Genomic DNA, 25,741 nt, shown 5'->3' on the forward strand with positions numbered 1-25,741 from the left:
TGCACTCATCTCACACACTAGCAAAGTAATGCTCAAAATTCTCCAAGCTGATTAAAAGACGCTTACTCCTTGGAAGGAAAGTTATGACCAACCTAGACAGCATATTCAAAAACAGAGACATTACTTTGCCAACAAATGTCCGTCTAGTCAAGGCTATGGTTTTTTCAGTAGTCATGTATGGATATGAGAGTTGGACTGTGAAGAAAGCTGAGCGCCGAAGAATTGATGCTTTTGAACTGTGGTGTTGGAGAAGACACTTGAGAGTTCCTTGGACTGCAAGGAGATCCAACCAGTCCATTCTAAAGGAGATCGGTCCTGGGTGTTCTTTGGAAGTAATGATGCTAAAGCTGAAACTCCAGTACTTTGGCCACATCATGTGAAGAGTTGACTCATTGGAAAAGACCCTGATGCTGGGAGGGATTGGGGGCAGGAGGAAAAGGGGACGACAGAGGATGAGATGGCTGGATGGCATCACCGACTCAATGGACATGAGTTTGAGTGAACTCCCGGAGATGGCGATCGACAGGGAGGCCTGGCGTGCTGCAATTCATGGGGTTGCAAAGAGTCAGACACGACTGAGTGACTGAAGTGAACTAACTGAACTGAGGCTTCAACAATACGTGAACCGTGAACTTCCAGATGTTCAAGCTGGTTTTAGAAAAGGCAAACAAACCAGAGATCAAATTGCCAACATCTGCTGGATCATTAAAAAAGCAAGAGAGTTCCAGAAAAACATCTATTTCTGCTTTAGTGACTATGCCAAAGCCTTTGACTGTGTGGATCACAATCAACTGTGGGAAATTCTGAAAGAGATGGGAATACCAGACCACCTGACCTGCCTCCTGAGAAATCTGTATGCAGGCCACGAAGCAACAGTTAGAACTGGACATGGAACAACAGACTGGTTCCAAATAGGAAAAGGAGTATGTCAAGGCTGTATATTGTCACCCTGCTTATTTAACTTACATGCAGAGTACATCATGAGAAACACTGGGCTGGATGAAGCACAAGCTGGAATCAAGATTGCTGGGAGAAATATCAATAACCTCAGATATGCAACGGAGAAGGCAATGGCACCCCACTCCAGTACTCTTGCCTGGAAAATCCCATGGACAGCAGAGCCTGGTAGGCTGCAGTCCATGGGGTTGCTAAGAGTCAGACACGGCTGATCGACTTCACTTTCACTTTCATGCACTGGAGAAGGAAAAGGCAACCCGCTCCAGTGTTCTTGCTTGGAGAATCCCAGAGATGGGGGAGCCTGGTTGGCTTCCATCCATGGGGTCGCACAGAGTCAGACAGAACTGAAGCAACTTAGCAGCAGCAGCAGATATGCAGATGACACCACCCTTACGGCAGAAAGTGAAGAGCTAAAGAGCCTCTTGATGAAAGTGAAAGAGGAGAGTGAAGAAGCTGGCTTAAAACTCAACATTCAGAAAACAAAGATCATGGCATCCAGTCCTATCATTTCATGGCAAATAGATGGAGAAACAGTAGGCTCCAAAATCACTAGAGATGGTGACTGCAGCCATGAAATAAAAAGACGCTTACTCCTTGCAAGTAAAGTTATGACCAATCTAGACAGCATATTAAAAAGCAGAGACATTACTTTGCCAACAAAGGTCTGTCTAGTTAAGGCTATGGTTTTTCCAGTGGTCATGTATGGATGCGAGGGTTGGACTGTAAAGAAAGCTGACCGCCGAAGAATTGACGCTTTTGGAGAAGACTCTTGAGAGTCCCTTGGACTGCAAGGAGATCCAACCAGTCCATCCTAAAGGAAATCAGTCCTGCGTACTCATTGGAAGGACTGATGTTGAAGCTGAAACTCCAATACTTTGGCCACCTCATGCGAAGAGCTGACTACTTTGAAAAGACCCTGATGCTGGAAAAGATTGAAGGCAGGAGAAGGGGACGACAGAAGATAAAATGGTTGGATGGCATCACTGACCTAATGGACATGAATTTGAGTAAACTCCAGGAGTTGGTGATGGACAGGGAGGCTTGGCGTGCTGCAGTCCATGGGGTCGCAGAGTCAGACACAACTGAGCGACTGAAGTGAACTGAATCCATAGGTTGGATGTAGGCTTTGAGAACTTAAATATGTTCACTATCACACAAGATATTTGGAAAGTTTGTACAAGGCCACTGGGCTCTGCTCATTGTTCTCAGTGTTTTATCAACGTTTCTTCATCTGAGATTCCTCTTTGATACGTCTACTTTCATTTTATTGTAGTAATTAAAAAAATAAATTCTAATTGTTTTTTGGTTTATCAGTGTATACCTGCAGGCGCACACGAATTTTGAGTCTAGCTGTACTGTGTTGTGAAAAAACTTGCAATTGGATCCTAAAATGACAGCAGTGTAAATTATAAAGTACCAAACACTGTAGGTGAAAGCACTGTCAGCAATAAATAAAAATGGCTTTCTTTGGGAGGAAATAACTGGAAAGAGAGAGAATAGGCTGGGGGAGGAAATGATCCACACCATTAGGAAAGGAAGAGCCATATTTAGGAAAGCATCTGAGGGACAAGGATATCTGAAACAAGTGAATTTTGGTCTTAGGCACTCCTCTAAGGGTTCAAGTCACAGAGGCAGTTAGGTTGCCTGAGCTTTGCCATTTCCTGTCCTGAAAAGACACTGGACTTTTATTTCCCAAAGACCGCTCATTCCGTTTTGCTGAGAGCATAACTTGTGTGCAGGGGCCTGTTCAGGAACTGGCTTTGCAAAGATGAAAAGAGCCCAGTTCCTGTCTCCAAGCGCTTCTCGGCCTTAAAACAGAACATCCTAATAGGTAGGTATGTGTGCAGGGGCCTGTTCAGGAACTGGCTTTGCAAAGATGAAAAGAGCCCAGTTCCTGTCTCCAAGCGCTTCTCGGCCTTAAAACAGAACATCCTAATAGGTAGGTATGCTGCTGCTGCTAAGTCGCTTCAGTCGTATCCGACTCTGTGCGACCCCATAGACAGCAGCCCACCAGGCTCCTCTGTCCATGGGATTCTCCAGGCAAGAACACTGGAGTGGGTTGCCATTTCCTACTCCAGTGCATGAAAGTGAAAAGTCAAAGTGAAGTCGCTCAGTCGTGTTCGACTCCTAGCGACCCCATGGACTGCAGCCCACCAGGCTCCTCCGTCCATGGGGTTTTCCAGGCAAGAGTACTGGAGTGGGGTGCCATTGCCTTCTCCAGGTAGGTAGGTATAAAGGGCCCTATTATAAGATGAGAAAAAGCTTGCGGAGGCCTGTTGCCAGAGGAAATGAGCTCTGTGTGGTCCAAAAGGCAGGCACTTTTGATAGGCTTTCTTATCTTCCAAAAAGAATGATCATGTGAAATATGAAACAAATAGATCGCCCAGAAAGGAAAGGATTGGGATGAAACTTTATATGGAAGTTTGAAATAAGTCCTCAGTATCTTCAGGAAAGAAGGCTCTAGAAGACCCAGGAGTGCTAACTGATCAAACGGACAGTACCCCCAGTGGAGCGTCTTCCTCAGACTTGCACCTCAGGAAATGTTGACTGTTCTGGAATATCTACTTAGGGGAGGGGAGAGAGTCCACCCACTTGTATCAGATTTGAACATAACATGGGGAGAAGGCTACTTTCACGATTCTAAGCTCTTTTCTCTCTTCACCCCCTGTAGTTTCAGGGCTGTGTGAGGTGTATCGACAGGAATGTTCTCTTTTGAAGAGAATAAAAGCATTTAAATTAGCGGGAGGGTGGTTAACACCCGCAGCTCTGGCCCCACAGCACGCCACCTCGTCCGCTGGGGTTCACTCCGCACCTCCCCTAGGGTTGGCGCAATAGCGCTAACGGCCGCGGGGTAGCAACGGTTCCCGCGCAGCGCGCGGCAGGCGTTACGCGGCCAGGACTTGCAGGCCAGCCGCAAGTTCAAGAAGGGGCTGGGAGGGGGTGGGGGGACGAGGCCGGTCCGGGGGCAGCTTTTGACGAACAGTCCTTACAGCCAATTGGAAGCCTGGTCGACTTTTCCCTCTGCCAATAGGGAGCGAGGCCCGGACTGGGGAGGGGGGCGCTTCCCGAGGGCTGCGGCTGGATTCGATCCCGGGCGGCTGCCTTGAAGGCGGGGGCGGAGGCTCGGCCTGGGCGGCGAGGAGCGGATTAGGGGAGGAGGGAAGACCGGAAGCCACGGTCGCGTCCCCATCCTTAGATTCGCTCCTCCGGGCTGGGAGCGGAGACGCAGGAGGAGGGAGAGGCTGGATGTCGGCCCCGTGATAAAGAGGAGCGGCTGCTCCGGAGCCTCTTCCCGGGGCGCCTCCTCATCCCGCCAGTCCTCCACAGCCACCCGGCTCCTGGGCGCGGGGCCCCCGCGGACGCTTCGTCCGCCCAGATCTTTGCTGGAGAGGCGGTTGCCGGTGACGGGGACTGGCCGGCGGCGTCCGAGGCCCGCGCCCCGCCGCCACCCCCACCGGCCTGCCGGCCGGTCCCTCTGGCCGCCGCCATGTCCTCCTCCTCATCCTCCCCCAGGGAGACGTACGAGGAGGACCGGGATTACGAGAGCCAGGCCAAGCGCCTCAAGACCGAGGAAGGGGAGATCGATTACTCGGCCGAGGAAGGCGAGAACCGCCGGGAAGCGACGCCCCGGGGCGGGGGCGATGGCGGCGGCGGCCGGAGCTTCTCACAGCCGGTAACAAAGCGTGGCGCCCCGTCAGCTGAGTCTGGCGGCTCCCTGGGAAGCAGGGCTCCGCGGCTGGGACTCGGCCTCGGGGCCTCTCGCCCTCCTCGTTTTCCCTTTTTGCGGCGCTGACCAGGTCGGGAAGCGCCGACTCTTCTCTTTCGGGCTTTTATTCTTCGTCCTACCTGTTTCCAGCATCCCGAACGCGAGTCCGCCCCGGCCTGGCCGCAGGCCCCGCTGCGAGTCCACTGCCGGCCCTGAACTTAGGGAGGGTCGCGAGCAGGGGGGTGGCGCGAGGCGTTGCTTCCGCTCCGGGGGGCTCTGGTGCGTGATTAGCCCTTTGTTAGTTTAACTCCTCAGGCGGTTGACGGGCGTTGGACAACCGGTTCCCTTCAGCCCCTAGCCCCCAGCCTGCAGCATCCGCGCGCTGGTCTAGATCGCAGGATGGTGGCGTCGGTTCCGCCCAGGGATCTCTAAGCCTAGATGCTGAGAAGAGCCTCGGCTCACTGACAGATTACGCTGAGGAGCTCACAACCCAGTTCCCCTCAAGGTTTAATTAAATTTTTTTTATTCCTGCTAGGTCTGGTGCGCATGCTTTGCTCCCCAGTTTCATGGTTATTGCTCAGTACAGTTTTCGGCTCTTCGATTAAAAATAAAATGTGTTGGCAGGTGTTCGCATACCGCTACTTTAAAGTAAAGGAATCTTAAATCTCAGTTTTTCCTGGGCAGTTTGTTCCCAATTTGTTCCATAAACCTGAACTCAGAACTGCATCAGACACACGTTCCGAGATTCTTGTTTTTCGCATCAAAAAGCTTAGATAGAGGCAGAAGGAATGTGAAAATTGTTTCATCCGGAGCAAGTGGTAACTCAACTTCAGTTGAATGGAAACTTTAAGGACGCGAAGCAAAGCAAAAGTTTTTTTTTGCCATTTTTGGTGCACTTAAGCTGTCTTTATGACTTAGGTGTTCCTTAAACATGTAACACATTCTAACTGATTTAAAAAAAACTATACCTGAAATTTTCGGAATTGTGCACATATGTTCTAATATCAGATTAAAATGTTTTTCACCTTTTATAAGAGGCAAATTAGAAGTCAGAAGTCTTTCAGCTCTTGTTTGCATTTTAACGTAAAAAATTCTGGTCAGTAGAATTTAGAGTTTACAAAGAGGATTATGTTGCAAGACATTTAAAAAAGGAACTTTTTCTTCCTCTAAATAGTTTTCTTATGGCTAGATACAGCTTTCAACGTCTGTACCTAGCTATTTGGAATATTCAGAGTGTAACTTGGAAGTGTGAATAAAAGAAGTGCATTTCCTCTTAGGAAGTTTTAGTTCAAAATCAACTCCATCGTGGAAACTGAAAACAGGAATGTTGGAATATTATAGCTGATATTTAGATGCATTGAATCAGCATATTTCTTTTGCCAGAAGTCTTGGTTGAGTTTTTGTGCGGTGGCGTGAAATGTCTTCCATTGAGTGTCTTGGAAAGATACTTTAACCAGTTTTACGAAAAATTGTTTTTGAAAACAGATTAAATATTAAGCCAATACTATTATTTTAGCTGTTGGGAAGAAAATAAAGTATAATTAATACATTCAAAGTGAATTGTATTTAGTAGTGGAAGTAGCTCTGGGCAGGGCTTGGGGAGTCAAAGCTAGTATACAATGTGTGACCTTGGTAAAGTCAGTTAACTACTTTTCTGAGTTCTCTTTGTAAAATGTGAAAGTTGAACTTCGTGCTTTCCTACACTGAATTACAACCTGAAATTGTAATTCAAGTGGTTGATCTAATGCAGCTTTTAAATTACCCAGGCAGGAAAAATTCAGATTTTAACTGCTTTTTTTTTTCTTAGGAGAGTGTGAATTGCTTTTATTTAATAGTAGAGCCAATATTGCACTGTTGAATCTAATGTCGGATTATTTTTCCTGTTTTTAAACATTTTTCTTCATGTAATGTTGGATACTATTTTGAAATCATTGTGGTTGTGGAAACCTGTACATAATAAAATTTTACTAGGACAGGAATGCCCTGAATAGAAATTTATTGTCTAGTGCATCATCATTCAGAAATACGGTAATTCATCTAACTGAGAAGGGTTTGACTCCACCTCAGCCTAGCCCCAGAAGACTTCGTGATCAAACTGTTTAGGTAAATGTATGTTAGGTACAATGATGGGTAACCTCTTCAACACTAGCTGGAAGATTGTAAAAGTGTGCAGTAAGACTTCAGAGATTTACATTATTTGGCTTTTCATGGGTTTTCTTGATTCTTTTATAATAACTAGGTTTAAAGAGGATGTATTTAAGAAAAAGTTTATACAAATGCTCCTGATTTAAAGATGAATTAGTCATCGTAAATGATGTTTTTAAGGTGTAAAGAGAAATAAGTTTGTAGTTTGGGTATGAGAAATTAAGACACTTCAAATTTGTGTCTTGTTGCTTTGAAGAGCGAAAACTCCCAGAGTGTTTTGCATTCTTTGGGCTACATTTTGAATAAAGCTTATGGAGGTTCATGCTGTGTATTATACAATTACTTTATTCTTGTGGAGTAAATTGTGTTCTTAAATTTAGCAGGTATGGCCTTCAAGATCATATTAATAGTAAATATCTTTATCTGCTTCAGTTCACTTCAGTTGCTCAGTCGTGTCCAACTCTTTGCGACCCCATGAACTGCAGCACGCCAGGCCTCCCTGTCCATCACCAACTCCCGGAGTTTACTCAGGCTCATGTCCATTGAGCCGGTGATGCCATCCAACCATCTAATCCTCTGTTGTCCCCTTTTCTTCCCGCCCTCAGTCTTTCCCAGCATCAGGGTCTTTTCAAATGAGTCAGTTCTTTGCATCTGGTGGCCAAAGTATTGGAGTTCCAGCTTTAGCATCAGTCCCTCCAATGAATATTCAGGACTGATTTCCTTTAGGATGGACTGGTTGGATTCCTTTGCAGTCCAAGGAACTCTAAGAGTCTCTCCAATACCACAGTTCAAAAGCATCAATTCTTCAGTGCTCAGCTTTCTTTATAGTCCAACTCTCACATCCATACATGACCACTGGAAAAACCATAGCTTTGACTAGACGGACTTTTGTTGGCAAAGTAATGTCTCTGCTTTTTAATATGCTGTCTAGGGTGGTCATGACTTTTCTTCCAAGAAGAAGAGTTAATTTCATGGCTGTAGTCACCATCTCTAGTGATTTTGGAGCCCCCAAAAAACTTTGCAGAAAGCAGCTTGATTTCAGAATGTTAGCTCTTCACTTGGCAAAACCAGTTGAAGAATTGAATTGGGAGGTTACTTAGAAAAAATTCTGTCTTTATAAAGATTGATATCAATAAAAATTTATGGAGTACTAATTCACTTTAGAGACTTCTAAGTTCTTCTTTTACTCTATTTTGCTAGTGACTAAAAAGACAAATCAAAAATTGTTAAAGTGATTAGTGATAGGTGAAAGTTAAAAGTTTCTCAACTTTTAATAAATAGACCTGTAAGATGGCAAAATGCCAAGATCAAAATAAGAATCCAGGATTTCCAAACAGAATATTCTGTCTGCCATACATAAAGAATCTCATTTGAATTTAAGACACACTATTACCTTAAGCTTTAATGATCTGAATTACAGTGATGATAGGACTACTGTGATGGCTTATTGGGATGAATATAGAATGGGAGATGGGTTGAAGTCACTTCGTTAGCTCCCAAAGGAAGAGTTTAGACTGTGACAGTAAGCATAGTAATTACACTCTGGAGAATAAAAAAGTTCAAGGATGTGTACCTCAGAGGAAAGTGCCAGAGCCTTGAGGCTTCTGTAACAGTAATGTCCTGTGTCTTATTTAGCTAAGCTGCTGCAGTAGAGTGAGAATTTTAGGTTTAGTTTTGGGAAGTAAATGAAAAGTAGTAGGTTCTGGGACTTCCCTGGCGGTCCAGTGGCTTGTACTTCCACTGTAGGGAGCTGGGGTTCAGTCCTTGGTCAGGGAACTAAAATCCTGTGTGTCAGGCAGCAGAGCCAAAAAAAAAAAGGTAGGTTTTACTGCCCTTTGGTTTTAACAAGTGACTTTTTTTTCGTGTTAGTACATAAAAGTGAAAAGTGTTGTTAAGAGAGCCGTAAGCCCAACCAAAGCAGGTGTCTTGGCTCTGCTACCAGCATGCTTTGTGACTTAATCTCTTTGGAACTCAACTTGCTACCTGTCACATGAGATGGTTGGATTAGATGATCACTGTGATCTCTTAGCTCATTAAAAAAATAATACTTGAGCCCTATCATGTGCTAGGTGCTGTTCTTGGTGATGGGGATATAATAGTTAAAAAAATTCCATACTTAAAAATGTGTGATTCTGCATGATTCAGCACTTTATTTTCCCTCTGTGAAATTGAATACAACTTTAAAGCTTGCAGTTGCAGCCACATCACCAACTCAGGTGAGCTTGAAACAAAAAGGGGTATAGGGAGTTTATCGGTTCATATAACTATGAATGCCAAGTTGTGCCATAGTTTTAGGCATTTCGTGATCTAGGGATTTAGATGAAGTCATAGGGACTAGATTCTGTCTCTTTCCATGTTTCACCTTTGTGACTCTGCGATCCCATAGACTGTAGCCTACCAGGCTCCTCTGTCCGTGGCATTTTCCAGGCAAGAGTACTGGAGTGGGTTGCCATTTCCTTCTCTAGGGGATCTTCCTGACCTGGGAATCAAACCCAGGTCTCCCGCATTGCGGGCAGACACTTTACCCTCTGAGCCACCAGGGAAGCCCCTATTTCCTCTATGTAATGATAAAGTTAGGCCTACATTGTTTTTGCTAGCAAATAAAGAGAACACAGTCTGTCCCTCAATGTCTGTAACTATCCCCTCGGATAAGCCATTTAAAAAAAATATCTACCTACTCCTGACGAGTCACTGGACTACTTCTAAAGTTGGGAAGTTACAACTGTGTGAGTGAGAATACCAGTGGAATAATTTGGGACTGGGGTGTTTTTGTTTGCTTGTTTTTGTGTTTAACCAAAAGGAGGAGGAGAGAGTTTTGGGTAGACAAAACCATAGGATTTCTACCACATGAGCAAAAAGATAGATTATTTTTTAAAAAGTTGTTTGAATCATATGACTCTTCATTTTTAATCTTAGTTATATGATCAAATGTACCTTAAAACTTTGAATAGGAAAATTAAAAGACTTCCTGTATTTGGGATCTGCTCTATTGTAAGGAAAGAAAAGACCAAGCTATGTGATTGTTTGACTTGAAGACCATGTACTAGTTAACTCTAAGCATAACGTAAGTTAAAAAAAAATACTTGCATCTGTCCCTTGAAACTAGTTGGTCCTTCACCTATGTGAAGTATCCAGAGTAAAAGGGGGGGAATAATCTTAAATATCTAGACATCTGCACTCATTTCTTGGTACTACTTTGATAAATTCTAATGTATCCAGAAAACAATTACCAGAATAGAGAAGGTACACAAGATCATAATCATAAGAGGAATGACAAGAATCTGGGGGATATTTGGCCTGAAAGGTAAACTTCAGTGTGATTTCAGAAATCATTACAAATAGAAAGGTTATGTAAAAGAGGGAAATGAAGATAAGGATGGGGGTGGCAATGATTAATATTTATTGAGCTTTTGTTCAGTAACTACATCTGGCACCGTGCTCAACATTTTGTACTTGTCCTTTTTATTTGTTGTAATTTTAAGTGATGAGGATTTCGTTTTCTTATTTTTTTACAAGTGAAACTGAGCTTCAGAAGGGTTAAGTAAGTAGTGTAAGATCACAAAGCCTATAAATGTCCAAAGATTCAAACACTGATCTGACTTCACAGGCCATTTTGTATAGGAAGCTACAGGGAGACAAATTTAGATGCATATTATGAAGAACTTTCTAAAAATGTAATAGTCTCTCAAGGTTTTTCCCTGTCATTGAGGGTGTTTAAGGAGAGGCTTATAATCATCAGTTGCAGTGGTTCTGTGCACATTGGGTTTTGGAGGATGAGTTACTCAATTTGAGGTTGTTCACTTTTAATCCTATATAGGAGGACAGAGAATGTTGTTTGGTGTTGCACATGTGTTATGCATGGAAATGTTGGGAAAAGCAAAAAAAGCCTGAAGACATTGTACATTGCCTTTATGAGTTTAGTTTCACTGTGTCGAGAAATGTTAGTGGACCCTTCTCATTTCTCTCATTGTGGAAGCTTCATTTGTACTCTATACAGCTTCCCTTCTCTTTAGTTGAGCCTGGTTTTCAATCAGCAGTAGTCAAAATTAGCACTCAACGTTGATATTATTGGAGTTTGTCTTTGAGGTAGCCTTTGAAGAGGGGCTGGGTGTTTGTAACTGGTCTGTAGCTTGCCGAGAGGATCAAAAAATGCCTCCATTACAGTTCACACAGTTTACCTAAAGAAGGGATTGAGTGATTAAAAAAGAAAACAAGCACATGTAAATTGAAGGCATGCCTCCATTTGCTTGGTTCTTATTTAGAATCTCGTTTCTAGTCTGATAAATAGTAGATATAAATAGACTAGGAGAGAGCCTAGATAACTAAACATTTGAAGTGGACAGAATAAACTTCTATATGAGAAACTCTTTAAGCCTTAGAAGACATAGTCAAAATTTTAATACGTGGATGGGGTAAACAGTGCTGACTTACCAATTTAAGATTGAGATGCATAGTATGATGCTTAAAGGAAGTATTTTTAGGGTAGCAAAAGAAGGTCTGAAGATGATTTCAGATTTCTTATCACCAGTATATAGTATAAAGAGTTGATTTAAGAAAATGTTAGTATTTGGGGGGAAAATGAGGGGTATAGTGAAAATATAGTTTGAAAAGATATCTTTAATACATCAGTTTTATTTTTGGAAACAACCGTAGGGTTTGTTTTTTTTCTTTTCTTTTTTAAATAAACTACAGAAAGGATGAGAAAATTTTAAGTTCAAGAAAAGGTACTAATTTAGAGAAATGTCAAGGTAGGTAAACTCATGAAAGGCAGAGTCATTGAGTGGGAATAAGGGACATATATAGGGGTTATGGGATATGTTCTCAGCCTTGACGTGAGATATCTCAGATATGATCATATCTGAGATCATATGATACAATATCATATGATCATATCAGATATCTTAGAGATGATTATCATATCTGCCTCTAAGTACCATACTGATTGCATTTAACATCTTTCATAAAGAATGACTTAAATTTTGATGTTTCACTTAGGAAATATAAAATCAGATCTTCAGAGAGATTTAAAAAGTGGTCCTATAGTCCATTTCTTTGTAAGACCAGTTTGAAAAATACTCTTTTTTTATGAGTTTATTTTCCAGATACTCGTTATCTATGTTGGGAAGGGAGGTAGGAAGAAAGAAGTGTCAACTGATTTGGCAGTATTATTAAAGTAGGTGTTGAGTTCATGAACATTTTTTATATTGTTCTTCATACTTTTTTGTAGGTCTTAAATGTTGTTCAGTCACTCAGTCATGTCTGACTCTTGCAACCCCTTGGACTGGAGCCTAGCAGGCTCCTCTGTCCATGGGATTTCCTAGGTAATAACATTGGAGTGGGCTGCCATTTTTTTGTCCAGGGGATCTTTCCCACCTAGGGATCGAACCCATGTCTCCTGCAATAGCAGGTGGATTCTTTACCACTGAGCCACCTGGGAATACAAGAATTTCCCAACTTTTAAAAATGTGTAAAATGTTTAATTACGTATGTCCTTCCTCTAGATTCAGCAGTTTTTAACATTTTACCCTTTGAGATTTTATCTCTATATACATACTTTTTCCCCCTATACTATTTGAAAGTAAATTGCAGATATCATGATCAGTTCAGTCGCTCAGTTGTGTCCTACTCTGCGACCCCATGAACTGTAGCATGCCAGGCCTCCCTGTCCATCACCAACTCCCAGAGTCCACCCAAACCCATGTCCATTGAGTCGGTGATGCCATCCAACCATCTTATCCTCTGTTGTCTTTCCCAGCATCAGGGTCTTTTCCAATGAGTCAACTCTTTGCATCAGGTGGCCAAAGTATTGGAGTTTCAGCTTCAACATCAGCCCTTCCAATGAATACCCAGGACTGATCTCCTTTAGGATGGACTGGTTGGATCTCCTTGCAGTCCAAGGGACTCTCAAGAGTCTTCTCCAACACCACAGTTCAAAAGCATCAATTCTTCAGTGCTCAGCTTTCTTTATAGTCCAACTCGCACATCCATACATGACCACTGGAAAAACCATAGCCTTGACTAGACGGACCTTTGTTGAGAAAGTAATGTCTCTGCTTTTTAATATGCTGTCTAGGTTGGTCATAGCTTTGTTTCCAAGGAGTAAGCGTTTTTTAATTTCATGGCTGCAATCACCATCTGCAGTGATTTTGGAGCCCAGAAAAATAAATTCAGCCACTGTTTCCACTGTTTCCCCATCTATTTCCCATGAAGTGATGGGACCAGATGCCATGATCTTCATTTTCTGAATGTTGAGCTTTAAGCCAACTTTTTCACTCCTCTTTCACTTTCATCAAGAGACTCTTCAGTTCTTCACTTTCTGCCATAAGGGTGGTGTCATCTGCATATCTGAGGTTACTGATATTTCTCCCAGCAGTCTTGATTCCAGCTTGTGCTTCCTCCAGCCCAGCGTTTCTCATGATGTACTCTGCATATGTTAAATAAGCAGGGTGACAAAATACAGCCTTGACATGCTGCTTTTCCTATTTGGAACCAGTCTATTGTTTCATGTCCACTTCTAACTGTTGCTTCCTGACCTGCATATAGGTTTCTCAAGAGGCAGGTCAGGTGGTCTGGTATGCCCATCTCTTTCAGAATTTTCCACAGTTTATTGTGATCCACACAGTCAAAGGCTTTGGCATAGTCAATAAAGCAGAAATAGATGTTTTTCTGGAACTCTCTAGCTTTTTCGATGATCCAGCAGATATTGGCAATTTGATCTCTGGTTCCTCTGCCTTTTCTAAAATCAGCTTGAACATCTGGAAGTTCACAGTTCACATATTGCTGAAGCCTGGGTTGGAGAATTTTATGATAGTTCATCCTTAAATACCACAGCTTTCCTAAGAATAAGGATATGCTTTTCATATAGCCATTACCATCATAATGGTACCTTAGACAATCAGTGGCTTCCCTGATAGCTCGGTTGGTAAAGAATCCTTCTGCAATGCAGGAGACCCCTGTTTGATTCTTGGGTTGGGAAGATCCACTGGAGAAGGGATAGGCTACACACTCCAGTGTTCTTGGGCTTCCCTTGTGGGTCAGCTGGTAAAGAATCCTCCTGCATTGCAGGAGACCTGGGTTCGATCCCTGGGTTGGGATGATCCCGTGGAGAAGGGAAAGGCTACCCACTCCAGTATTCTGGCCTGGAGAATTCCATGGACTGTATAGTCCGTGGGGTCAGAGAGTTGGACACGACTGAGCAACTTTCGCTTTTACTTTTCAGACAGTCAGTACTTCTATTATTTAATATCCTGTCTATAATTCAGTTTCTCCAGTTTTTCCTAAGATGACTTTTATAGCAATTTTTATCTATTATAAAATGAAACTTCACATATTGCATTTGGTTGTCTGTCTTCAATCTGAAGTCTTCCTTCCACTAATTTTTGATACTTTTTGAAGAGCCCAGACCAGTAGAGTTTTATTTTACACTTTCACCTTGGCCAGCTCATTCTAAGGATCAAAGGAGATAGCTATCTTATTTCTTGTAGTTTATTATTGTCTAATTATTTTTAGAATAAAACTTGTTATTTGTATTTTGTGTTGTCTTTAAATTAGGTTTTTAGGTATTATTTAGAGCTTTCTTCCTGAATTATTGTCATCCAGTAGTATTTAAGAGCTTGATGATGATAGTGTCCATTTGGTTGTTGAGTTTCACCAAGACAGTCTCATTTGTTTAGGCTGCTAATAGAATATTGGTATACATAGGGTACAATTAAAATGATTCATTTCAGACTTGGTGGCATGTAATGAATATCGGGTTTACCTTAGAAAAGACTCAGCATAAGCAATTCAAATGAAATTCCCTGGACTGAATTAATATTTTCAAAGGACTCAATTTTGACAAGAGTGTCAGAGTAGTCTCATGGTTACTTATATACTTAAATTAGATCTTTAGATTCTGACATTTTTAATTAGCTGGGCACAAGACTGTTACAGTATTTTCTAACAGCGTTTATAATAAAGCAAAGTTGGTAGGTCTTTAAAAATAGCCATAAAGGGATTTAATTTTCTTAAAATGATTCTTAAGTTTTAATGGTAAAACGTGCTCTTTTAGATTAGAAGGAAAAACCTTTCTTGTCGTTTGTAGGAGAAAACCTTTTCCTTTAATAGATTTTTTGGTTATATATACGAATTGTACATGGGTTTCATTCCTTTCATTTTAAAAACTTTTTAATTGGAATATAGTTTATGTATAATATTATGTTAGCTTCAGGTGTACTACATAGTGAATTGACTTTGCATACATTGTGAAATGATCACCATAATAAATCTAGTAACCATCAGTCCCTTACAAAGTTATTATAATATTACTGACCATATTTTTTTATGCTGTGTATTACGTCCCATGGCTTATTTACTTTATACCTGAAGGTTTGTACCCTTTAATCCCCTTCACCTATTTCACACTCCTCCCCTCCCAACGTCCATTTGTTCTCTGTAACTGTGAGTCTATTTTTGTTTTGTTTTGCTTGTAGGTTTGTATTGTTTTTTTAAATTCCACGTAATACCCTTGAGCTCCATTCATGTTGTCTCAAACAGCAAGATACTTTTTTTTTGCTGAGCCTTGGGGCACGTGGAATCTTAGTTCCCCGACCATGGATCCAACCTGTACCCCTTACAGTGGAATTACTGAGTCTTAACCACTGAATTGGCAGGGAAGTCCCCAGATTTCATTTTTATGGCTGAATAATATTCTTTATCCATTCATCTGTTGATGGACAATTACATTGCTTCATTTCCGGAGTGAGGTCATTTCTGAAGCGATGTAAGAGTGGTGCCCAGTGGCTATTTGTATATATAAATCTTTGACTTACTAGAGATTCAGTAAGTAAATGAGAGCTATTTTCATTTTCAAGCTAATTCTCCTACATGGTCCCTTTTAAAATAAAGTATAAGACTGTATATTTTAAAGCTTCTTGCTGGGCATACTCAAAGATACGCAGTATTTCACAGAAGCCCAGGGAGGCTTGTGTTTTTTGTTTATTTGTTTTTGGCTGTGCCTGTGCTGCTTGTAGGATCTTAATTCCCTGACCAGGCCCTGGCAGCGAAAGCACCCAGTTCTAACTACTGGACCAACAGGGAATTTCCAAGGCTTGTATTTTTGAGTACTCCTTGTTCAGCAGGAGATGGTTGTTGTTGTTATTCAGTTGCTGAGTCGTATCCGATTCTTTGTGACCCCATGGACTGCAGCCCACCAGGCTTCCCTGTCCTTTACCATCTTCCAGAGCTTGGTCAAACTCATGTCCATTGAGTCGGTGATACCATCCAACCATCTCATCCATTGTCGTCTCCTTCTCCTGCCTTCAGTCTTTCCCAGCATCAGGGTCTTTTGTTACGTGTAGGCTCTTCGCATCAGGTAGCCCAAGTATTGAAGCTTCAACTTCAGCATCAGTCCTTCCAATGAATATTCAGGGTCAATTTCCTTAGGATTGACTGGTTTGATCTTGCACTCGAAGGAACTCTCAAGAGTCTTCTCCAACACTACAGTTCAAAAGCATCAATTCCTGGGTGATCAGCCTTTTTTATGGTCCAGTTCTCACATCCATACTGGTACTTCAGCAAAGATGGTACCTTGTATAAATTTGTCAAGTGTACTGAGTAACATCAAATTATGGTGGAACTAGATAATCAGTTAAACAAGGTCAAAAGATGATACTCATCTATATCGAAGAAAAATAGAGTGTATACCCTTATATTAATTGGGACTTTTTGTTCACTTTTTGTGATTTCAGTTTGATTTGGGATTTTTATATAAGTGTTTGCTTTTTAATGCAGAATCAGATTTACTAAAAGATGCAATTTAGACTTTTAAGTAGAAATTATTTTATCTTGCTAGGAGGCTGGTGGAAGTCATCATAAAGTTTCTGTTTCACCCGTTGTCCATGTTCGAGGACTCTGTGAATCTGTGGTGGAAGCAGACCTTGTGGAGGCCCTGGAAAAATTTGGGACAATATGGTAAGGCCAACAGGGACTCGATATAGATTGTGGAAACAGTGCAGAGAGCAGACTTCGTTTTCTTGCTACAAGCCTTTATGCTTAGCCATACAATATATTGTTTGCCTATAACTGTATTTCTTTGAAACCTGAGTCTTTCTGAGATTAATTTTTAATTTTAATTTTTCTGAGGTGAATTTTTGTGGATCATGATCCCATCTCCCTCCTCAACCAGATTGTGTGTAACACCGATTATTGCATCTTTCATCTGATTTTCAAATGAATCCATGATTCCTTCTTAAATACTGTTTTAAGCCATTGAGTTAATTAATTATGCCCTTTATCTTCAGAGTTTCAAGTAGTGGTACTTAAATACTGGGGGTTTTTGGTTTGTTTTAGTTTGTTTTGAACTATTTATTAATTGGCAATGAAAAGGGGGTAGACTAAAGGGTAGGCATTATTTGCTTAGTGTGAGTTGCTGTGATATCATGAGTGGTCAGTGTTTTATCCTAGCTTATTTTCCTTTTGTGTTTTGTATTCACTCATGCTCTTCCTTTACAGCTGGTGTATACTAAGAATACTGACTTACATGAAAAACGTGATTTGAAAAATGAATCTGCTGCCCAAAATAGACACTTAAAAAAATTCTTTCTAAATTGAAATATGCTTGGCTGTTCTTTTCTTACTATGGATAATATAGAATTTATTACCTTTTTTTCCATTGATGAATACATTTGGGGTTTTTGTTATAGGCAACAGAGACTATACAGACTAAGTCATAATATATAACAGGAGAGAAATTTCAATATATTTGCTGAGATCATTTGACTGCTTCAATTTTATAAAAATTTATGTGGAGTTTTGAGTATTGAAAGAAGATGGTGAGGGAGGGATCAGAGATTCCAGAAGAGAGGAATCATTTCTTCAAAGGAGCATCAGTAGTGTTAGGTGATACCTTCCATCATGGCATCTTGTTAATTTCTTGGTGACCTCAATGAGAGGTGGATGACTTAGCAAACTTATTACCCTTAACTTATGGACCTCAGAAACCGCTGTTAACATTTTGTTTATGGTTGGAGGTACAAATTGGAAAACCACATGGACATAAATAAAAGTCCATTTCTTGAAATATCACTAATGACTGTATCACTTCTTAGTCATTTGGAATGGATATTGAAAGTTAAGTTTGTCTGGAGAGTTACACTGTATTGGAGCAGACTCCTTAGACGATACTTAGACTTGCATGTTGACATTGATTCACCCAGTCACCACTTCCAGGTGGTGTGTTGTCTCATGGAGTTAATAAAGAGACTCCATGAGACAATGAGGTTATCTCTGGATTTTTATTTTCTTCTGTTCTTATGTATTTAGGGCTTTTTAAGTTATTTTTTTACAGCCAAGAAATACTGAATATTGTCAGGAAACAAGTTGGTGAACAAATGAAGTTGGAAACTTTAGGGAAATAATAACTATATTGATATTTTGATGTCAATTATTACCATGAACTGGATGTTGGGGATTAAAGAAATAGAACTGTTTGTTTAAGGTTGTGATTAATTTGAATTACTTTTGAGTGGCTCGTCAATTTTTGGACTCTATACTGTTTGATATTTAGTCTTATGGTAATGTGTTCCATATGAATTTTATTTAGTTAATTTGCATAGTACATCATTCTGCCCTCAAGATTTGTAGTTATGTGGATAGAAAAATCGTGAAATAATTTGAACAAATTAGTGTGTAATTAAAAGTTTAATTGGCATAAATATGTACAATAGGAGTTTCAGTTGTGTGAAATGATCTTGAATAAGATATTTGCTACCAAAGCTGAAAGAAGTTTGAATAGCCTCCTATGAGGGGTAGGTGTTTGCTTCAAAATGTTACATTTATAGAAACTTTCCATATTTTTTTGTTTGTTGATTTATTTGGTGGTATATGTGAGGGCAAATATAAAGATTATACAGAAACTGCTTGTATTAAAAAGATGAGTCACCAAGTTCAATATATAGTAAGTTTATACTTAAAAACTAGATGTATAGGAAAGAAGTTCAGAAGAAACCGTAAGATGTTAAAAATAAGTCAGGATAATTGCTATTTTTTGTCTTTATTTAATCAAAAGAATATTTAAAAATATATCCTTATAAGTCTCTTCTCCTCCCTTCTTTCTTTCATTAAAGGAAAAAATACTAGGTAGTGATTAGCTATTCCAGTTTGAATTTTAAAACAAAACTTTTGAGACCTGATTTATGTAGTAAATCTCTTGCTTCCTTTTGTTATTATTTAAAAATCAGTAAGCATGTTTAAGCTATAAGTTGAACATACCTACTCTACCATATTTCTTGTACTTTTTATTTTTTCTCTCTTTGGTCTTCCAGTGTTTCTCATATTGTACTTTGAACTTTTTTTTTTAAATTATGTACCCCAGAATTTAAGTGAATTATAAAATGCCTGTGACATTCTAATTTTCCATTCCCTGTCTTTGTATGATGCTACTTTTCCTGGGTAACCTGTGTAACATTTAACTCTGTGCTTCTAACTTACTGCTTATTGTAGCTATAGAAAGCATTTTTTTTTCAACTACAAACAGATAAGTCTATTATAATAGGCCAATAAAGAATTTATTTTTTTGAACCTTTTTGATTTTTCTGTGTTTCCAAAGACCCAAAGGACATTATTAACATATTTACTTGGTGATACCACTTAGCTTTAAACCAACTTAGATTTATGAGAGGGAGAATATTTATTATTCTTAAATTTCTTTAGCATAGACCGAATTCTGGTGTTTTCTATTTTTTTGTATACAAAACTTTAGAACCTCAACTAGGAGTTTGAGTTTCTAAAAGGAATGTTTCTCTCCTGAAATTTATATCTTGCATTTATAGTTGGTAAAACTAATCCCAGGTGTTACTGTTTCTGTTTTATTCTTCAGTTTTGAATGATGTGGGCTGAAAGCTAATAAACCTCCTAGACTAACAAGTATTGATTGAATACCTGTCATGTGCCAGGCTCTTTGTTTCTAGATGCTGAGGATGTAAAGATGAATGAGGCAAGGCAAACAATTTGTATGCAGGAACTGTAATCTTGACAGCCGTGTTCCCAGTTGTATAAACAAGGAAGCTGAAATTCTTAAGAAATTACATAATTTGCTAGGCTACAGAGTGGTCTGTTTCTTACTAAGAAATGGCTTGCCAGTTTTTGAAGTGTGGTTAGTTCTGGATGCCTGATTGAGAAGCAGTGCTGTCACTGAGTACCTGACCTCATGTTATTTCTCTGGCCTTCTGCTCTTATAAAAAGCACATTGACTGTATTTAAAAATATTTTTAACACCCTTGTTTCTGTGAATAGAGGACATGGTTCCCTGTTCTTATCCACGTGTTCTGATTTCTTGCTAACCTCCCTTCATCTCTAGTTTTTTTTTGACACGTACACACTGCTTTATTTGTTTTCGACTGCATTGGATCTTCATTGCTGCACAGGCTGTCTCTAGTTGCAGTGAGTGGGGACTGTTCTCTAGTTGCAGTACACGGGCTTCTCATTGCAGTGGCTTCTCTTGTTATGGAGCACAGGCTCCAGGTCCCCAGGCTTCAATAGTTGTGACTGCTAGATATTTTCTAATGCTGCTTATAAGTGGCAGCCTGAGGAATAAAGTGCATGGGATTATCAGTAACTGATAACAGAATTGTGCTTGAGGAGGGCATGAGGTACATAAAAGCTTTTAATCACAAGAGGACCTTTCAAACATATACCATCTACCCGGTATACCACAATTTATTTGGATAATTTAAGAGTTTACTAACATTGGGTGTAGGTAGTGAAGACTACTAGCCTGTATGATTTGAGACATTTTAAATTAAAGTCTGCTTTTACTTGAGAAAAATGTTAATTAAACTTGCTATATTAAGGTATTCGTTCCCTATCTTCCTTTCAGCTATGTGATGATGATGCCATTTAAACGGCAGGCTCTGGTAGAATTTGAGAACATAGATAGTGCCAAAGAATGTGTGACGTTTGCTGCAGATGAACCTGTGTACATAGCTGGTCAGCAGGCTTTTTTCAACTATTCTACAAGCAAAAGGATCACTCGGCCAGGAAATACTGATGATCCATCAGGAGGCAACAAAGTTCTTCTGCTGTCGATTCAGAATCCTCTTTATCCAATTACAGTGGTATGTATTTTAGTAAGACAGACTAAATTAAAAGTGATTTTGGAATTTGCCTTGGGTGACTAACCTGTAGTTTTCTTCACTGCCATATAAATATTTGAAAATAGTGGGTTTAAAAAAAAAAGAATTATTAAAAGTAACCTTAGTTTTGACTATCACGTTTAATGAACAAAGACATGGTGAGCACTGAAGTTGTAGAAAGGTCAGAAGCACAGTTGTCATAATTAAATAGGCACATTACTTTTATTTACTACTCTCACTGTTAACTCTCTTTCTGATGATAAAGTATAGACAGACTTGTTGGAAATGATTCAAGAAATCTGTCACTCACACGCCAGCACATACACTAAGAGCATCTACTAGGTAGTGACAGAATCCCGTGGTCTAGTAAGATGTACTTATCATTATAAACTGTTTAGAGATAGCTTGTTAAAAACTTCTTTTCTTCACTCTTAAAAAAAATAATGTTAGAATTTTAAAAGGATTCATGTCCTGAACCAGTTGAGTTTTCTACTTTATAATAATAACATGCTGTTTAATAATAAACTAGTGATAAGGACACTTGATTTTTGTAATGAATAAAATGTCATAATAAGAGGAGCTTCATTTAGTATGATTTCTAGTAATAGTATATGATATTTGAACATAAACTTAAAACATTAGGTACTATTTAAATTTAAATAGATATTATGTATCTATTTTTGTGATCTGTATAGACTTATTAATAAACACCATTAATATATTTACAGTATTTGGTGTTTTGGGAAAAAGAATATAACTAGTACAAGTACTCTGATTTGTTTATTATATCCTTAGTTACCTAATGGTGTTGCTCTGTAATGTAGGTACTCAAAAAATTTGAATGTTGAAGATTTGTTTCTAAGTGGGTATTTAGGGTTCTCTCTTAGATTCATGCATCTTGTTTGGTGAAATTTAACTCTTCATAAATGATCTTCCCTGGGTCTTTTATCTATAGCCATTGTCCTTGAAAAATAAATACTGAGTTGTACTACTCCTACTCTTTAATAAATATTTTTTATTGTAATTTAAGTGATTATAATATTAAACATTTCAGAGTCACATTTGGGAAAAAATGTAATTGGTTACAGCTTTGGTTTATTAATTGTATTATCAGAGATTCTTTTAGGTACTTGAAAATTTAAGGATTCATTTAGGAGATTATAAGTAATAATGCTTTTCAAATTTTACATTGGAAGTTCTCTAATGTGAGTATATTGTGTAAGTGAAGAAATAGCTTTAGATTTATCAAAGTTTAACAGTTTTTAAAAGTTTAATGCTTAATAGAAATGACATCATGACAGGTTTTTTTTTGTTGTTAAACAGAGTTTAGCTTTATTATATTTCTGAATATAAGATGTGATGAAGTCTTGTTTTCTTTCCTTCCTAGGATGTTTTATATACTGTATGTAATCCTGTTGGAAAAGTGCAGCGTATTGTTATATTCAAGAGAAATGGGATACAAGCAATGGTTGAATATCCTTTATTTGTAAATTTTTTATTGATGTGTATGAATGCTGTGTAATATAGATCTTACTTTTTCCTGCTTAATAATTTTGAGAACAAGTAGTATTTATTATCCCCCACCATCTAATTGTCTTAGGTTTAAAAACAAAACTGCAGTACCCACAGAGAATTTTACTATTTTTGATAACTTCTACTATAAAGTAATCCAGTGCTTCATCTTACAGTTTGCTTGCTTTTTTAATGGGGAAAAAAAAATAACACTGTTTGATTATATGTATACTTGTACCTTTTTGGAATTTATCTCAAATGGACTTTTTTGAATCTCTTTAAAATAGTTTGGAAGTATCAAAACGTTGGAATCAGTAGAATGTTTCTTTCCTTTTTTCATTGAATCTTTTAAATGATCATGGTTTATGTAAGACCTACTCTTCTATATTAAATTTGTTATACAGTGAGTAAAATAAGCAAGCTGTACATATAGTACAATCCCATTAAAAAATAATTAAAAAAAAACCCAAAAAACCCTAACCTATGTGTACATGTATATGCATAGAAAAAAGTAGGGATATATAATGGTAATATATATTATATATATTACTCTGGCAAGATATTTTTGCTTTTTTTTATTACCACTTTTGTGGTTTGATTTTTTTTTTTTTTAAAAGAAACTTAAAGTAAATTTTTAAAGGCCAGTAAAATGAGGATAAAGGTTATAAACTCAGCCTTCTCAGAAATATATAAAAATCAAGTATTTCTTTTGTTATTATATTGATTCTTTGTAATATTCTTCCTACTTAATTTTTTTGGCCTTGCCGTGTGGCTTGCAGGATCTTAGTTCTTGAACCAGGAATTGAACTTTCGCCCTTGGCAGTAAAAGTGTGGATTCCTAATCACTGGACTGCCTAACAGAAAATTATCTGTTCTTCCTACTTTGAGAGTACAATATTTCCTATTTCAAGATAGCAAGCTGTAAAAAGAGAGAAAGAAGTGTTCTTGGCTCTTGCCCAGTCGGCTCAGACCAGCATGGAGAAGGAAATGGCACCCCACTCCAGTATTCTTGCCTGGAGAATCCTGTGGACAGAGGAGCCTAGAGGGCTGCTGTCCATGGGGTCGCAGAGTCGGTCACGACTGAAGTGACTTAGCATGCATGCATGCATGCATGCTTTGGAGAAGGAAGTGGCAACCCACTCCAGTATTCTTGTCTGGAGAATCCTGTAGACAGAGGAGCCTGGAGGGCTGCTGTCCATAGGGTCACACAGACTTAGCAGCAGCAGCAGCAGCAGCAACAGCACGGTCTGATCTGGAAATACGGCCTCTATATGTGCTGTCAGTGTTTCCACCAGTATGCAAAAGATGTTGGCTTCATTAAGTTGACTAAGTGAACTTCCTTGAATGGATCATCCAGCACATCTAACTTCAGTTCAGTCGTTCAGTTGTGTCTGATTCTTTGCGACCCCATGGACTGCAGCATGCAAGGCTTCCCTGTCCATCACCAGTTCCTGGAGCTTGCTCAAACTCACGTGCATCGAGTCAGTGATGCCATCCAACCAACCATCTCATCCTCTGTTGTCCCCTTCTCCTCCTGCCTTCAGTCTTTCCCAGCATCAGGGTCTTTTCCAATGAGTCAGACATCTAACTTAGGCAGAAATAATACTAGCTCTTTGTATATAAAATAAAAGTTTAAAAGCTTCAAAAATCGAAACAAAAAGATAGCAAGCTGGCCTTTGATAGGGAATGAGACCATGCTCCATTTTCCCCCTCCCACTCCCCAATTTATAAAGTATTTCTGATGACCTAGAAGGATTAATGTAGATACTTTGGTTGCATTATGTTTTCTTTGGTACCCTTGATCTTAAAAATAAATTCTCATACTAAAAATTGTTAGAAATTTTATTTCATAAAGCATTTTCAGAAGTAAGTTATTTCTGACTTTTTTCAGTCCACTTCTTAGGGAGTGAATAATGATAAATTTTGGACACTTTAAACCAAATTTCCTTAATAGAGCTTATGTTTGAATCAGTCCTATGTGCCCAGAAAGCTAAAGCAGCTCTCAATGGAGCAGATATATATGCTGGATGTTGCACACTAAAAATTGAATATGCAAGGGTAAATATTTTTTTTCCAACACTTTGCCAAAGAAGTTATTTATGCTTCGGATACACAGTTTGAACTTCCTTTCTTTTTAATCTTAACAGCCAACTCGTCTAAATGTTATCAGGAATGACAATGACAGTTGGGACTACACTAAACCATATTTGGGAAGACGAGGTAAGTATTTTATGCATTTTAGATGTACTTGACATCTGCTGTCAAATTTTTACATGCAGTTAGATTCCTTTTTCCTGACATGAGCTAGTTCATTCAAATGAAAACCTTGTTGGTGAAGCTTTTGTTGCAAAAGGCCTTGTAATGCTGGAAAAGAACCTTGAACATTAGTGCCCCCTTCTGGTATGTACTGAGTTAACGTATATTTAGTTCAACAAGGAGCCCACACATACAGGCACGCCCGCAGTTCAAGGACTTGCATTTCTCCAAGCAGCTCTCTCTCTTTGGAGGAGAGGAAACTGATTCAGAATATTCCTTACAAACTTCAAACTTGCACACTGCTTCTCTATGGAAAGGACTTTCCCCCCAAGCTGGACGAGGCATTAAGAAGGATAGAGGACTCCAGCAGGCTGACTCTACACTTCATCATGCACAACATCGGCATCAGCAAAAAGCCCTCTGAAAAACTCAGACTTGCAATTCACCTTGACTGCATACTGCATGCACCATCACCCCAAGTTTTTAAAGGAGGACACTTAACAGTACTTCAGACTTGCATGGGATGAATACCATGATAGACTGTGCCCATTTATTCAAGTTGTATGTATATATTGGTTTGATTTCCCTTAAGGTTTCAGTTGTAGAATTTAAAACTTTTCACTGACGGATACTACATTTTATCTACAATGTTGTAAATCTTAATGCCCATTGCTGTAACTGTTAGCAGCTTAGATTCAAATTGTTAATTGAATCCTTAATAGAGGATATAATCCTTAATAGAGCTATCTACAGGTCTTGGGAATTATAATGCTCAACCAATCCACACAGATATTAAAGATAAAAGAAATAGATACATACTTGCTGCACCTAAGATTACTTTTTTGTTTTTGTTTTCCTCAATTGTGGACATTGAATAACATAATAATGAAAAGATGCATTATATGTAAAAGATTTTCTGTGTGGTTTGATTTTTGTAAAGTGGCTGTTTATAAGTTGTCACTTTTTGTAACAATTTAAGGTTATCATTCATGTTAATTTGTGTAACTAGAAACTTTGACCTTTCAAATGTAGGTGAAAGTACCATGTCTGTTCA

The 25,741-nt window shown here is 39.1% G+C and overlaps 1 protein-coding gene and 1 pseudogene across 5 annotated transcripts in view; one reads left to right on the forward strand and one right to left on the reverse strand.

Annotated features, from left to right (window-relative positions):
* Nucleotides 1-3,350: 3,350 nt before the first annotated feature.
* LOC147363481 (uncharacterized) lies at nt 3,351-4,446 on the reverse strand (annotated as a pseudogene). The gene has a single exon (XR_015137205.1). The product of XR_015137205.1 is annotated as an uncharacterized LOC147363481 (transcript).
* HNRNPLL (heterogeneous nuclear ribonucleoprotein L like) overlaps nt 4,177-25,741 on the forward strand; it is a 38,221-nt gene continuing 16,656 nt past the window's right edge. For 2 of the 4 annotated variants that reach the window (XM_086327396.1, XM_086327392.1), the window contains exons 1-6: nt 4,177-4,630; nt 16,641-16,759; nt 20,664-20,901; nt 22,307-22,392; nt 24,393-24,489; nt 24,579-24,651. In XM_086327396.1, coding sequence (XP_086183522.1) covers nt 4,445-4,630; nt 16,641-16,759; nt 20,664-20,901; nt 22,307-22,392; nt 24,393-24,489; nt 24,579-24,651 — 799 coding nt within the window. In that variant the 5' untranslated portion in view covers nt 4,177-4,444. Of the gene's footprint in view, nt 5,169-6,454; nt 11,982-16,640; nt 16,760-20,663; nt 20,902-22,306; nt 22,393-24,392; nt 24,490-24,578; nt 24,652-25,741 lie in introns of those variants that run through there. The other 2 variants (XM_086327393.1, XM_086327394.1) reach the window with 2 other exon arrangements.

Source organism: Bos grunniens, chromosome 11 (genome assembly GCF_055505025.1).
Source record: "Bos grunniens cultivar Pamir isolate PY7600 chromosome 11, Bosgru_T2T1.0, whole genome shotgun sequence".
NCBI lineage: Eukaryota > Metazoa > Chordata > Mammalia > Artiodactyla > Bovidae > Bos > Bos grunniens.